Raw genomic sequence first — 16,308 nt, forward strand, 5'->3', positions numbered from 1 at the left:
TCCAAGCTGCAGCTAGCAGGAAGCATCACCACGCGCCGGAACTCCTCAACCACTGTCTTCCACAAATTATACTTTACTTATTCAAGGTAGATTTCGCAATCAACTCTCCATAATATAATCCGCGCATCTTTGACTCTAAACGGTTCCAGGTCAAAATTACTTCACCCGCAAGGCTGAACACAGCTATAAGAAAGCACACGGCAGCAGCAAGCATTTCCATCTCCCAAAAGATTTCCAACGCATCTGTATTTTGCAATACTGAGCAAGTCCAACCACCTCCCACACGGACAAGATGAAGCAGACCGTCGTCCTGTACCCCGGTGCCGGCGTCAGTCATGTCGTCGCCATGACCGAGCTCACCAACGTCTTCCTCAAGCACGGCTACGATGTCACCATGGTGATGGTCGAGCCGCCCTTCAAGTCGTCCGACTCCGGCGCTGCCGCCATCCAGCGCATCGCCGCCTCCAACCCGTCCATCTCTTTCCACTTCCTGCCGGCACTCCCTACCCCCGACTTCGCCGCCTCCGGCAAGCACCCAGTCCTACTCTTTCTCCAGCTCTTTCTCGATTACAACCAGCTGCTCGAAGCATTCCTCCTCTCCTTCCCCCGGAAACGGTTGCACTCCGTTGTCCTCGACATGTTCTGCGTCCACGCTCTCGACGTCTGTGTGAAGCTCGGCATCCCGGTCTACACGTTCTTCGCCTCAGGCGCCTCGTGCCTGTCCGTCCTGACCCAGCTCCCTGCGCTCATAGCCAGCAGGCGGACAGGCCTGAAGGAGCTCGGGGACACGGCGCTTGATTTCCTCGGTGTTCCGCCCATGCCGGCGTCACATCTCATCAAGGAGCTGCTGGAGCACCCGGAGGACGAGCTGTGCAAGGCGATGACCAACATCTGGAAGCGCAACACCGAGACAATGGGTGTTTTGGTGAACACGTTCGAGTCGCTGGAGAGCCGGGCGGTGCAGTCGCTCAGGGACCCGCTCTGCGTCCCCGGCAGGGTCGTACCTCCGGTTTACTGCATCGGGCCGTTGGTCGGCGAGGGCGCGAAGGACGGCGACGGCGCGGAGAGGAACGAGTGCCTCGCGTGGCTTGATTCGCAGCCGGACTGCAGCGTCGTGTTCCTCTGCTTCGGAAGCAAGGGCACGGTCTCCGCGGAGCAGCTAAAGGAGATAGCCGCTGGCCTGGAGAGGTCTGGGCAGCGGTTCCTATGGTCCGTGCGGACGCCGGCCGAAAGCCTAGACGCGAAGAAATACTTGGAGGTGCGTCCTGAGCCGGACCTTGATGCGCTCATGCCGGAGGGGTTCCTAGAGCGGACCAAGGACAGAGGCCTCGTCGTCAAGTCGTGGGCACCCCAGGTTGACGTGCTCAGCCACCGCGCGACCGGCGCGTTTGTGACACACTGTGGGTGGAACTCGGTGCTGGAGGCCGTCTCCGCGGGCGTCCCGATGCTGTGTTGGCCGTTGGACGCGGAGCAAAAGATGAACAAGGTGTGCATGACAGAGGACATGGGCGTCGCGGTGGAGCTGGATGGGTACATGACTGGTTTTGTGAAGGCGGAGGAGGTGGAGGCCAAGGTGAGGCTGGTGATAGAGGGCGAGGATGGGAGACAGCTTAGGGAGCGGGTGGCTGCTCGCAAACAGGAGGCTGAGGCGGCGCTGGAGGAAGGGGGCTCGTCAAGGGCGGCGTTCGTTCAGTTTCTCTTGGATGTGGATAGTATCGGAGAGCAGATAGACGAGTGACGTATTCCAGCTTGCAGTTTCGAACTGCTCTTGTCCTCTATGAGTATCTCGCTAGGCCAAATTGCAGCCTGATCAATCACTTAAGTTGCTGGTATGTAGTACCTTTTGTGAAACGTATATGGTGGCTTGCGCAGTAGAGGGGCAGCGTCTTAAGTTGCTTTTAGGATTGAGTACACTAATCACTATGTGTATGCAAAAGACAGCATGTACGTGTCTCGTTTATCTCTGGTCGCCAGCCGATTCTGAACTTGTGTGCCAAATAAATGTTTGTCCATATCTCGGTTGATAGTTTAAGTCTTAGTCACATGAGAAAAATACAATTTTTTAGATGAAAGTGGGTTTCAAACCCCAAGCAAGAGTGACAGTTACAGCATGTACAAGTTTCTCGGAGCCATCTCTCTAAAAGTGGGGGAGAGATGAAATAACTAGCAACAAAAGGAACAACTAAAGACCAGCTACAGATTATCTATCCAAGTTCTGATGAACCTTTGCACAAAACTTTGTCATCAGCTGTTCTAAAGCAGCCATGAAGAGTTCAACTCCAGACGATCCGCATCAGTTCGCCTCTTGTTCTTTCCAGGAAGAGAAGGTTTCTGTCCAGGAGTGAAGTGTGAACATCCTTGCAGAGTAGTCGCCACCTTTTGACGTTTGCAATCACCCTGGACCAAACCGCATCCAAGCCTGACCATGACCTTCCCTGAAAACAGAACTCATTCCTTAGTGTCCATAAGGACCATATAACAACAAAGCTAAAGGTATTAAGCACATCATTCCTATCGTTGCTAACCCACTATCTGGCAATAGACAGGAAGTTAGAACCAATGCTAATGCCAAATACATTAGAGATCACTTCTCAAAGATTTTTTTTGCTACAAAGCACTTAAAGAAGAGGTGATGAACTGACTCAAGCTCAGAACGAAACACAAAGGCGTTATCATCCACAAACCTTCGCTTACTTTGGTTGTCGGTAGCTCTAGGATCTAGGCTACCAAGAAAGGATGTGTTTCAACATCCTTTAATACTTGATTCTGGTTTGATTGCAACAATGCAAGATAAACAATTGCTTTGGACCTTTCTTCCATTCTATGTATTTACTTATTCAGTCTTACATAGAGAAAGAAAGGGGCATTTTACATAGAGAAAGAAAGGGACAGTGAATGGTCTATAACAATAAATGCGTCGGAAAAGGGGATGCAACCATGAAGAGGTAGGGCTGGTTTTAAGTTTCCCTTGACTGATTCTCTCTTTTGGCAGAATTTTATTATTGGCGAGAAGCCACAAAAAGCTGTGGATGCGTGGAGGAACAATGAGCTTCCACACAACAGGTGTATGGATGGGGACAACCCCTCCATTGTTAACCACACCACCATGTAAGGACTTCACCGAGTAAACCCCACACTGGTGGAATATCTAGATAGGTATATCATCATTGTTATTCAAATGTAGAGAACTGAATAAACTTACAAGATTAATCCAACGATCATAAAGTTCAGCAGATACAATTCTTCTAAACGAGATCTTAAGATCATGACCATCACAAAGACTGGCGCCGCCGCATGCCTCAAACGGGTGCTTGAGGACTTTGTGTCCGCGACTGGTGTGGCCATCAATTTCCACAAGTCTTGCTTCATTCCCATGCATGTTCCACCCGCTGATGCCGCATCCATGGCCTCCTCTCTTGGGTGACACATTTCCTCCTCCCCCCAGCCTTACTTCGGGTTCCCTCTCCCCCCCCCCACGAAACTCCCTGCTTCGGTGTTCGCCCTTCTACTCCTCTCCTTCGACCGTCGTCTGCAGTAATGCGGTTCTGAATAATCTTGCTACGTATTACATGTGATTGTACTTGCTTCCTCGTGGTGTTATTGACGGTATAGATAAGAGGCGCCGCACTTTTTTTCAAGACCGGGAAAGACTCTTGTTGTGGTGCTCGTTGTCTAACTGCTTGGGATAGAGTTGTGTTGTCTAAGCATGAAGGCGGTTTCGGTGTCAAGGATCTCCACGACAGAACAGGTGCTTGCTTTTAAATTTTGTCAGGTCGTGACTTGGGGGAATTCTCGACGTCCCCCTCCTTCTTGGAGAAGATCGTGGAGGAGTGCCTTCCCCTCTACCGCGCCATCACTACAACGGAGGTGGGCGATGGTTGCTCCACGTCCTTCTGGTTGGACAAGTAGCTGCCTGGCGAGCCACTTGCGGAGTGCTTCCCCGCCTTGTTCTCCGACATCACTTGTCCGTTTGTCGTTCAAGGACATGGGCACGACCGTGCTTCACTTCCCCGGCGTGCGCCCATCCGTGCGTTGGACATGTCCACCACGATGTTGTACCAAAAGAGCGACATCGCCAAGGAACGGTTGCGCCGGTACACGCGGATACCTGAAGCGCGGGGCTTTCTCGCCAACAGTTTCGATTGGTTGGAGTCGAGGGCTCTCGAAGGACTTAGGCACGGCCGCTGCACCCCTGGCCACTCGACGCCGCTAGTCTACTGCATCGGCCCGCTAGTCCTTCCTGGACAAACGGCCGGCGAGAGACACCCGTGCCTCCAGTGCCTTGATGCGCAGCCAAACGAGAGCGTGGTGTTCCTCTGTTTCGGCAGCTTGGGAACATTCTCCACCGCACAACTAGGAGAGGTGGCGCGCAGGTTACAGAAATATGGCCACATGTTCTTGTGGGTGGTGCGCAACCCACCAGAGCTCAAGGACGAGTCCGTCGAGCTGGACTTGGAACCGTCGCTTCCGGAGGGTTTCTTAGAGAAATGGCTGACACGGGCATCGCGGTGAAGAACTGGGTGCCACAAGCCAAGGTGTTGCAGCACGGAGCCGTCGGCGCATTGGTGACGCACTGTGGATGGAACTCGGTGCTCGAGGGGATTGTGGCTGGCATTCCGATGATCTGTTGGCCGTTGTACGCGGAGCAGATGATGAATAAAGTGCATATGGTGGAGGAGATGAAAGTCAGGGTGGCAATAGGCTACGAGAAGGAAATTGTGAAGGCGGTGGAGGTGGAGGCGAAGGTGAGGCTAGTGATGGAGTCGAAGGAAGGGAACAAGCTTAGAAAGAGGCTCTCGACGGCTGAAAGATCGAGATGTCGCCTAGAGGGGGGGTGAATAGGCAATTACAAACTCTTGCGGATTTGTCTTGTAAGAATGCGGAATTAAACTAATGTTTAGTTTACAAGCACAAACTCTAAATATGCTAAGCTCAACTAAGTGTAACAATGGCAACTAGAGCTAAGCAAGATAGGCACAAGATATATGTAGCACAAGTGATAGCAAGATATATGTACTTCAAGCACGATGGCTATCACAAGGAAAGAGAGCTCGGGTATAGAAATAACCGAGGCACGCGGAGACGAGGATGTATTCCCGTGTTCCCTTGCTTTGCAACAAGGTACGTCACGTTTGGAGGAGTGGAGGTCCCACGAAGGATTCCCCGCGCCACGAAGGCTCACCCTATTCTCCGAACCACACCCACGAAGGATAATGGCCCTTTCCTTATGGTTAGCTTTTCCTCCGCTCCGGAGATGGCAAGCTCCACAACCACTTCACAAGCTCCACGAAGGAGAAGCCCGGGCCTCTTCACAATCTTCTTGAAGAGATCACCGGAGCACCAACCGCCAAGCCAACTAGGAGGTTTCCCTCCAAGAGTAACAAGCTCACGGTCTCTCACTCGAACTAATCGTGGTGGAGAGCTCAACACTATGCAATGATGCAAAGCAAGAACACTAGAGGTGTTCAAATCCTTCACTCTCAAATCCCACCAAAGCAACGAATGCTAGGATGAGATTGGAGAGAAAGAACAAGGGGGAAAGTCAACCAAAGACTCCAAGATCTAGATCCCAAGAGATTCCCTCACTTAGAGAAGAAATGGTTTGGTGGAAGTGTAGATCTAGATCTCCTCTCTCAAATCCTCAAATATGAGCAAGAATGGTTGGAGGAATCAAGGGAGAGAGCAACTTCTTCAAATGCAACAATGGAGGTGAGAGAAAGGGGAACAAGTTGTTGCTCAAGGTGGAAGAAGGGCTATTTATAGTCTAAGGAGAAAAATAACCGTTGGGGAGAAAACCGGGTGAAAATCGGATAAAAAACGAGCTGAAAAAGTGCCCGGAGCCGGCCAGCGAGGCCGGCCGACCGAGCCTCGGGCCGGAGAGGCCGGTGGCCTGTCCGGTCGTACCGGCCCACCGACCGGGCGGGGCAGAGCGCGCGCATGGGCGGCGAGGAGCAAGCGGGCGCGCGGGGAGGTGGGCCGTGCGGGGGCGCCTAAGGCCCAGCCGGCGCCGAGCCCGGTCGGGCTGGGGAAGCTGCCGGGTGGCCCGGTAGCAGGCCGGCGCCTGGGCCGGACAGAGTGGCGGCGCGTGGGCCGGTGGCCGCCCGGTCGACCGAGTGGGCCGGCGTGCGGTCCGGCAGGACGGGCGGCAACCGGGCAGCCGTCCCCTTTTTTCTTTTTCTTTTTCTTTTTCTTCTTTTACCTTTTCTTTAATAACTATTGCTCCCGAACTCCGATTGACATGAAACTAATTTCGTTGGAAAGATAACAACAATTGCTATCCAATAGAAAGTGCAAACTCATGAAACTGTAGGAGGGGATTTTATCATGAATATAAAAGGGTAGAACCTTATATCATGAATAACCGGTAAAATCACCCAACCTCGAAAACGCAATAGAAGATGCATGCGAACACCGTTTTCGATGAACTTGGGCTTGTTGTAAAGCTAGCAACAAGCTCAAGAACCTCACATAGAGAAGCACCAAGAAGCAATAAGGATATGCAAAGTATGCAAAGGATTGAGCTCCCTAGGACGATGTGATCAAGTTACTCAACCGAAAGCCCCTCTTAATAGTGCGGCTATCTATCCTATAATCCGGTCTCCCAACATCCACCTTGAGACCGGTAAAAGGAAAACCTAGCAAGGCCATACCTTTGCCTTGCGCATCCCGCTTGATCTTGATGATAACTCTTCAAGCTTCACTCAAGCCGGAATGCCTCACTTGACCAATGTTGCTTCGGGAAGACTCACAAATGCTCCCCCATACACTATGATGGGAAAGCTCCATTGATACACATCTTCACTAGTCCATTATTACCAAATGGATGGCAAGCTTCAAGTATGTGATTCACTTGAGATGCTCATCTTGAACTTGCCCAACTCAACCTTGTATCTTCACATACTCACATATATATATCTTCATACCGATGATCTTGATGCCAATACACAAGATATACCTTTATCTTCATGGCATCCATACTTGAATCCAACACATAGAGAGCAAGTAGTACCTATGGAATATTCCTTCATATAAACTCAATGAAAACATTAGTCCATAGGGGTTGTCATTAATTACCAAAACCACACATAGGGGCAATGTACCCTTACAATCTCCCCCATTTTGGTAATTGATGACAACCACAATAAGAGGGTTTATATAATGAATATTAGTGACAAGTACGCAACTTATCCGAGAATAAGTTGTATACAAGAGGTTGTATTTGATATGGTCAAGTAACACAAAGCTACTAGCCCATATCAAGAACCGGCTCTACTCACACAACTACAACAAATGCAATGGATGTGAGTAGAACCAATATATATAGAGAAAACTCCCCCACAATGTATGCACGTGTGATGAACATGAATTCATTGCATATATTGTCAAGATTAACCTTTGGGATAGTTTCCACTATATATATACAACCATGCAAGACATATAAATATGGAATGCATGAGAGGAGGCAAAACACTTAAGCACAAACCAAACTTAAGTATAAAACCATTCCCTTAAACCCTCTAAACTTCTCCCCCATTGGCATCGATTGTCAAAATGGATCGATGAAAAATTTAGAAGGCCAATATAATGTGAGTTCCTCCCCAAAGTGTGCACTTCTCATAATTTGAGTGGAATCAAGTGCACATATCCAATGATGAATACTTGAAGGAAATCAAACTATATTGAGGATCAAAGATTGCATAAAGATAACATGGTGAAGAGATCTTCAACAAATAAAGCAAGCAATCAACGATCCAATTGGACAAACAAAGATATCATGATAAGAGAGATATAGTGCTTCTAAAAATAAGAAAGCTCCCCAAGGTTCGTGCACAATTTATAATGTTTGCATTTGAATACAATATGCACAAACATGGAATCCTCACTCCCTCTATATCATTTAGAACACACCCAAGATAAAAATAATATGCTTATCAAGAATAACTTGAGTCCAACAATTACGAGATATGAGTGCATGAAGAAAAACAAGTAAACCAAGCACTCATAAATCTTCTTTACCAACACCACTAAAAGCAAAAGGGTAAAAGATGCACTACAAGAAAAGTTGCCATGGCCGACGAAGTTGAAGTCGCGCCGTGGTTGCTGGTGTACCATGGCCGACGATTTTTGGTCCCTCTGTGGTGCATGTCAAAACTTTTTTTTCTCGTTTTTGAGGCCACCTAGCCCGACGAAAGCGGCCAAAACGTCGCGTATGGTGGCCCGGGACATGGTGCATCTCGAAATCTCGGGTTCGCCGGCCGAGTCAACGCAAATCCGCACCGCCGAGGGATGTAGGGCCCAGATGGCGGCCTCTCTGGCATTGTTTTTTTTCTAGATCGCGCCATCTCGTTCAACGTTCTCCGATCAAGCCGTTTACGATGCAGGATCATGGGTCCCGCATGTCATCCTCTATGAACCAAAATTCTTTCTATTCTTGGATTTTTTTGACCCCCTGATTTCTGGCTACTTCCTTTTTCTTTTGATCCCTTGCCGCCTTGGAAACGTTGAGACCGCTGTTGCTAAATGGGACCCGCATGTCATCCTCTATGTGCAATCAACTTTCTTTTCTTGGAGTTTTTTTTGGCACCTCAAATTTGGTCACTTGCCTTTTTCTTTCGATCCCCTGCCGCCTCTCAAACGGTGATACCGCTGCTGCTAACTGGGACCCGCATGTCATCCTCTATGTACTATAAACCTTTCTTTTCTTGAATTATTTTTGGCACCTCATATTTGGTCACTTACCTTTTTCTTTCGATCCCCTGCCGCCTCTCAAACGGTGATACCGCTGCTGCTAAATGGGACCCGCATGTCATCCTCTATGTACAATAAAACTTTCTTTTCTTGGATTTTTTTTGGCACCTCATATTTGGTCACTTGACTTTTTCTTTCGATCCCCTGCTGCCTCTCAAACAGTGATACCGCTGCTTGCTAAATGGGACCCGCATGTCATCCTCTATGTACTATAAAACTTTCTTTTCTTGGATTTTTTTGGCACCTCATATTTGGTAACTTGACTTTTTCTTTTGATCCCCTGCTGCCTCTCAAACGGTGATACCGCTGCTTGCTAAATGGGACCCGCATGTCATCCTCTATGTACTATAAAACTTTCTTTTTTTGGATTATTTTTGGCACCTCATATTTGGTCACTTGACTTTTTCTTTCGATCCCTGCCGCCTCTCAAACGGTGAGACCGCTGCAGCTAAATGGGACCCGCATGTCATCCTCTATGAGCAATCAACTTTCTTTTCTTGGAGTTCTTTTGGCACCTCATATTTGGTCACTTGCTTTTTTCTTTCGATCTCATGCCACGTTTGAAACGTTGAGGTACCTGCTGGCTCATGGGACCCGCATGTCATCCTCTGTGTGCTATAAAAGTTTCCTTTGTTGGATTTTTTTTCACCCTCTGATTTTTGGCTTGCCTTTTTCTTTTGATCCCCTGCCCCTTTGAAACGTTGAGTAAGTTCGTTGGTTCAAGGGACCCGCATGTCATCCTCTATGTCCATCAACTTTCTTTTCTTGGATTTTTTTTTCACCCCCTAATTACTAGCTACTTTCTTTTTCTTTTGATCTCAAGCCGCATTACAAACATTGAGACCGTCTGTCGCAAAATGGGACCCACATGTCATCCTCTATGTACAATAAATCTTGGATTATTTTTGGCTCCTGATATTTGGTCACTTGCCTTTTTCTTTCAATCTCATGCCGCCTTTGAAACGTTGAGTAAGCTGCTGGCTCATGGGTCCCGCATGTCATCCTCTACGAACAATAAAAGTTTCCTTTCTTGGAGTTATTTTTACCCCTAATTTCTGGCTATTTGCCTTTTTCTTTTGATCCCCTGCCCCCGTTGAAACGATGAGGACGCTGTTGGCAGGTCGGTCCCACATGTCATCCTCTATGAACAATAAAAGTTTCCTTTGGTGGATTTATTTTTGACCCCTAATTAATTTATGGCTATTTCCTTTATTTTTCTTTTGATCCCCTGCCGCCTTGGAATTGTTGAGAATGCTGCTGCCTCATTTTTCTTTTGGTCCTGTGCCGCCTTGGAAACGTTGAGACCGCTGCTACAAAATGGGACCCGCATCTCATCCTCTATGTACAATAAAGTTTCTTTTCTTGGATTATTTTTGGCTCCTGATATTATGTCACTTGCCTTTTTCTTTCGATCTCATGCCGACTTTGAAACGTTGAGGATGCTCGCTGCCTCATGGGTCCCGCATGTCATCCTCTCGAACGATATATGTTTTCTTTTCTTGTATTTTTTTACCAACTGATTTTTGGCTTTTTTTATTTTCGATCCCTGCCGCCTTTGAAACGTTGACGACGCTGTCGGCTCATGGGTCCCCGATGTCAGCCTCCCCGTACAAGAAACATGTGATATTTTATTTTGCAGACAATAAACGTTGTATTTTGCTCTGAGCTATTGCAAACGGATAAATTAAATCTTTATATCTACATAAACAAACTTATATGTTGAATCTCCTTGTTTTTTGTTTTTGCGAAGCATAGGACTTTCCTGTTTTTTTTTGAGAAAAATCCGACCTTTCCTGTTTTGGAGTGGGCTGAAATTGTACAAGTCAAAAGGCCCGGCAGGATAGTTCGAAGGCCCAGATGTCCAGATACAGCCCAATTGAAATCTTTCTTTTCTTGGATTTTTTTCACACCCGATTTCTGGCTACTTCATTTTTCTTTCGGTCATGTGCCGCCTTGGAAGCGTTGAGACCGCTGCTACAAAATGGGACCCGCATGTCATCCTCTATGTACAATAAAGTTTCTTTTCTTGGATTATTTTTGGCTCCTGATATTATGTCACTTGACTTTTTCTTTCAATCTCATGCCGACTTTGAAACGTTGAGGAAGGCTGCGGCTCATGGGTCCCGCATGTCATCCTCTATGAACAATAAAAGTTTTCTTTGTTGGATTTATTTTTTCCCCTAATTTCCGGCTATTTGCCTTTTTCTTTTGATCCCTCGCCCCTTTGAAACGATGACGACGCAGGTGGCAAGTCGGTCCCACATGTCATCCTCTATGAACAATAAAAGTTTCCTTTAATGGATTTATTTTTGACCCTAATTAATTTCCGGCTATTTCCTTTTTTATTTTGATCTCCTGCCGCCTTGAAATAGTTGAGGATCTTGCTGCCTCATGGGTCCCGCATGTCATCCTCTCGGAAAGGTAAATGTTTCTTTTCTTGAATTTGTTTACCAAGCTGATTTTTGGCTTATTTTTTCTTTCGATCTCCTGCCACCTTTAAAACGTTGACGACGTCTGCTGGCTCATGGGTCCCCAATGTCAGCCTCCCCATACTCGCAAATCCTCTTTTCGCAAAGGTTGTATTTCTAGATAGATAAGGTGGATTCGAATCTGCCATGGTTCGAGCAGCTCGGGTAAGCCTTCTTGCACTCGATTAATGGAAGTAGTGTATCGCAAGGTCAAGACATGTGGCTCGGTGTAATGAATCTATATGAATCATGTTGTGGGTTCAATCTGATAGTTCTCTAACGAGGTCAGCCAAAATAGAAATTAAGTTTTTTTCTAAAACGGAAATGCAAATTAAGATGAACACAAACATTAGTTATCATAATAGCCGATCATACATACATACTTGCTAAGAGCAAAAGCTTGCCGCAGTTTTACCACCCATACAATTAATTAGCAGTTCGGATAATGTAACCTTATATAAGTATAACTACAAATGCATTTGCTAAGGGCTCATGGGACAACGAGAACTAGACAACCGCGAACTTTATGACCAGACATGTCACAGCGGCATCGAAAGATCTTGACCTTCAACTTTGATCCAATGCGAAGTTTGGCACCGTCAATGAACTTTTTCCACCTAGAAGTAACGACCAAGCGGCCATCCGTGGGACCGACGGAGTACCGTCCCTCCACGGTGAGACCTTCACTCTCCATGACGAGGGATATCTTGCCCCTTCGCCGGCATTGAGATCCTTGGAGATACTTTTAGGCAATTTCTGATTCAAAGCAAGAGATACCACCAAAAATTAGTCAATGGCACCAATGCACCGAACCATGTGAGACTTTGAGCGAGAGAAGACATCAAGATAAGAGCGGTTATCGCTGTCATATACTCACGAACATAGCCTTCGGATGCGTCCTGGTCACCACACGGGTGGCCACGGCAATGAGCCGAGACCTCGGTGATCCGGTCGGGCGGGTGCATGAGCCCGGGCTGGTACACGAGCTGGTGCCGATGCGAGGAGACTGCTGGGCGAGTGCGGTAAACGGTGCCTCTAGAGGAACCGGTGCTGATGCGAGAGACCGTTGGGCAGGTGCGATGAACGGTGCGGCTAGAGGAACCGATCGTCGTGCGAGGAGCCTGCTCGGGCATGTGTAGTATATGGGGCCTCTACGAGGAATCAATGTCGATGTAGGGGACTCGCTGGGTAGATGCGATAAACGGAGCTGAGTACAGGAACCGGTGCTGATGCGAGGAGAGTGGGAAGCCGGTGCCGGTGCTGGTGTGGTTGCCCTTTGTGACATCCGCTCCTGTTCCATCGGGGATCTCCGGCTTTGATCATGTTAAACCCAAGCAAGCTAGAACGAGAGGGAATGGTTTAGAACAAGCTCGTCAGTAATGCGGTTATCAAAAGATATGAGTAGAAAAAAGTTACATATTATATATTTGGAAGTGTCTCCAACTACGTAGCGATTACGTATATCTGCCCGTTTGAGTTTCTGATCCTCAGCTCGTCGCCATTCTTCAGACCGTAGTCAAAAGCAAACTTTCTCCAATCATGTCCATACAAATATGTGATGGCCTGCGTCTTGTAGACATACACCTCATAGACCGTGTAGGTGTTCATCAATTTGCCATTGCCATGCATAGTGAAAGATCCTTCATGCGGACACATCGGGTTAATCATTGGACGAAGTTCACAAGGTACGATCTCGCATGTGAAAATTGATACAAATGTAAGAAGCGAGGAAGACTAAAAACAAGACTTTACTATATGCCAATTCATGCTAAACCACCGAGAATACATACACGTAACTCTGTGAAGGAGCTACTAGAAAGGTAGATAGAGCCATAGGAGGTGTTATATGCGGGGTATGTACATGGGCCCGCCATATTCCCGCAAGCTCGGCATCGGGATGGTGAAGGAAACATGGGAGGTACTGCGGGTGCGTAGCGCCGAACGTAAGTGGAAGAATTAGGTTGTGTAAAGTGCATAGTTCAGAGCAATGCAAATGTTGACAAGCAAGTGCATAACACTATGTTACAAACCGAACGAGTGAAAAATTAGTGTATGATGAATATAAGCATGCTAATTTGGTGTTTCCGAATTCCAAAAAGCATTAGACAGAGCCAGTGATAATATCAGACATAAATCATGGCATGTATATGTGGCTTAAGAAAAATATACCCGAACCTTTGGATGGTTACGGCCCGGCTGGTCCTTGGACTTGAGCTTATATAAGCATCCAGAAGGTGGGGCTGACAGTAACTTGGTGGCAGCCTCTGCAGATGCCTCATCAGCAGCAGTTGCAATCCTTTTGACCAATGAAGGCTTAGCAGTTTCAGTCTGCATATAAAAATTGAAGAGCAACAGACATCAGCTGTGATATATAAAATGAATCTATGAGACACTGATGCATATAGTGCTGGATGTAAGTGGAAGAATAGGTGTGTGTGTTTCTGAACTATTGGTAAGTGATACGTCTCCAACGTATCGATAATTTCTTATGTTCCATGCTACTTTATTGATGATACCTACATGTTTTATGCACATTATATGTCATTATTATGCATTTTCTGGAACTAACCTATTAACAAGATGCCGAAGTGCCGGTTCCGTTTTCTGCTGTTTTTGGTTTCGAAATCCTAGTAACGAAATATTCTCGGAATTGGACGAAATCGGCGCCCGGGTTCCTATTTTTCCCGGAAGCTTCCGGATCACCGAAGAGGGGCCGGAGATGGGCCGGGGGGCCCCACACCACACCGGGCGTGGGCCCGGGCCTGGCCGCGCCACCCGGTGGTGAGGGCACCCTGGTGCCCCTCCGAGGCTCCCCTTTCGCCTATTTAAAGGTCCCGACCAAAAACCCTTACGGACGAAGCCACGGTACGCGAAACCTTCCAGAGCCGCCGCCATCGCGAAGCCAAGATCTGGGGGACAGGAGTCTCTGTTCCGGCACCCTGCCGGAGCGGGGAAGTGCCCCCGGAAGGCTTCTCCATCGACACCGCTGCCATCTCCACCGCCATCTTCATCACCGCTCGCTGCTCCCATGAGGAGGGAGTAGTTCTCCATCGAGGCTCGGGGCTGTACCGGTAGCTATGTGGTTAATCTCTCTCCTATGTACTTCAATACAATGATCTCATGAGCTGCCTTACATGATTGAGATTCATATGAGTTTTGTATCACTATTCATCTATGTGCTACTCTAGTGATGTTATTAAAGTACTCTATTCCTCCTGCACGTGTGTAAAGGTGACAGTGTGTGCACCGTGTTAGTACTTGGTTTATGTTATGATCATGATCTCTTGTAGATTGCGAAGTTAACTATTGCTATGATAATATTGATGTGATCTATTCCTCCTACATATGCATGATGGTGACAGTGTGCATGCTATGTTAGTACTTGGTTTAGTCTTTTGATCTATCTTACACTATAAGGTTACTAAAATATGAACATTAATTGTGGAGCTTGTTAACTCCGGCATTGAGGATTCGTGTAATCCTACGCAATGTGTTCATCATCCAACAAAAGTGTAGAGTATGCATTTATCTATTCTGTTATGTGATCAATGTTGAGAGTGTCCACTAGTGAAAGTCTAATCCCTAGGCCTTGTTCCTAAATATTGTTATTGCTGCTTGTTTATTCTTGTTTACTCGAATTACTACTCGCTGCGTTACTACCGCATGTTTACTTCCCGCAATATTGCTACCATCAACCGCACGCCGACAAGCACTTTTCTCGGCGCCGTACTCATCGCTCATATTCATTCATACCACTTGTATTTCACTATCTCTTCGTCGAACTAGTACACCTATTAGGTGTGTTGGGGACACAAGAGACTTCTTGCTTTGTGGTTGCGGGGTTGCATGAGAGGGATATCTTTGACCTCTTCCTCCCCGAGTTCGATAAACCTTGGGTAATCCACTTAAGGGAAACTTGCTACTTGTTCTACAAACCTCTGCTCTTGGAGGCCCAACACTGTCTACAAGAATAGAAGCTCCCGTAGACATCAAGCACTTTTCTGGCGCCGTTGCCGGGGAGGAAAGGTAAAAGGCACTCATACTTCGGTTCCAGGTAACAATACTTTTCTGGCACCATTGTGTGTGTGCTCGAAGCTATTTCCTTTAGATCCTGCAATTACATCTTTTTGTTTCTTGTTTTTATTTTCACTAGTTAGGCATAATGGAAAACAACAAAAAAATTGGTGAGCTTTTTAATCTTTTTCCTAATTTAGAATTGTTTGATGCGAAAATTAAAAAACCTATGGAACCTTATTTGCATGATAATAGCAATGTTATTGGTATGAATGCAATTACTGCTAATGCTATGAAGAAATCTAAGCTTGGGGAAGCTAGTTTACATAAAAATAATCTTTTTTGCTCCTCCGCTTTAGAAGAAATATTTTGCTCTGATGATGCTTTATCTCCCATATGCGATAACTCTAATGATGCTTCTGATATTTTAAATCCACCTGCTGAAAGTATTCCGTATAAAATACCTATGAAAATTATTGAACGTGTTATGGATAACCGCTATGAAGGGGATGGAAATGTCCATCCTGGAAATCATTTACTGTTTTTGCATGAATTATGCGGGTTATTCAAGTGTGCAGGTATCTCTATGGATGAAGTGAAGAAGAAACTATTCTCTATGTCGCTGTCTGGTAAAGCGGCGCATTGGTATAAACTGCTTGAAGGACGGGCGCTCTCTTGATTGGAAGGATATTGTGCCTCTATTTTATTCCAAGTTCTATCCTCCAAGTGAAATTCACAAAGATCGAAACCATATATATAATTTCTGGCCTCATGATGGAGAGAGTATTGCCCAATCATGGGAGAGATTGAAGTCTTTAATGCTCAAATGCCCCAATCATGAGCTTCCAGGTAATATCATCATTGATAATTTCTATGCAAGACTTTCTTTTCAAGATAAGACCTTGCTTGGATACCACTTGTTCCGGATCATTCACGAGCAATAAAGAAGAGTTTAAAAGGGACATTCTTGACCGGATTAAGGAGAACGTCGAAGATTGGGAGAACGACAAAGGTAAAGAGTCGGGTATAAATTATGATTATGAATGCATTGAAACTTTTATGGATAGTGGTAAATTTC

The 16,308-nt window shown here is 46.6% G+C and overlaps 1 protein-coding gene and 1 pseudogene across 1 annotated transcript; both read left to right on the forward strand.

The window, feature by feature from the left end:
- Positions 1-222: 222 nt before the first annotated feature.
- LOC124665913 (UDP-glycosyltransferase 88A1-like) lies at positions 223-1,757 on the forward strand. The gene has a single exon (XM_047203265.1). It carries the CDS (start codon positions 293-295, stop codon positions 1,736-1,738), a length of 1,446 nt encoding a protein of 481 aa, XP_047059221.1. The 5' UTR covers positions 223-292; the 3' UTR covers positions 1,739-1,757.
- Positions 1,758-3,874: 2,117 nt separating this feature from the next.
- Positions 3,875-16,308, forward strand: part of LOC124663068 — a 35,049-nt pseudogene continuing 22,615 nt past the window's right edge.

This window comes from Lolium rigidum, chromosome 6, assembly GCF_022539505.1.
Source record: "Lolium rigidum isolate FL_2022 chromosome 6, APGP_CSIRO_Lrig_0.1, whole genome shotgun sequence".
In the NCBI taxonomy this organism is placed as follows: Eukaryota; Viridiplantae; Streptophyta; class Magnoliopsida; order Poales; family Poaceae; genus Lolium; species Lolium rigidum.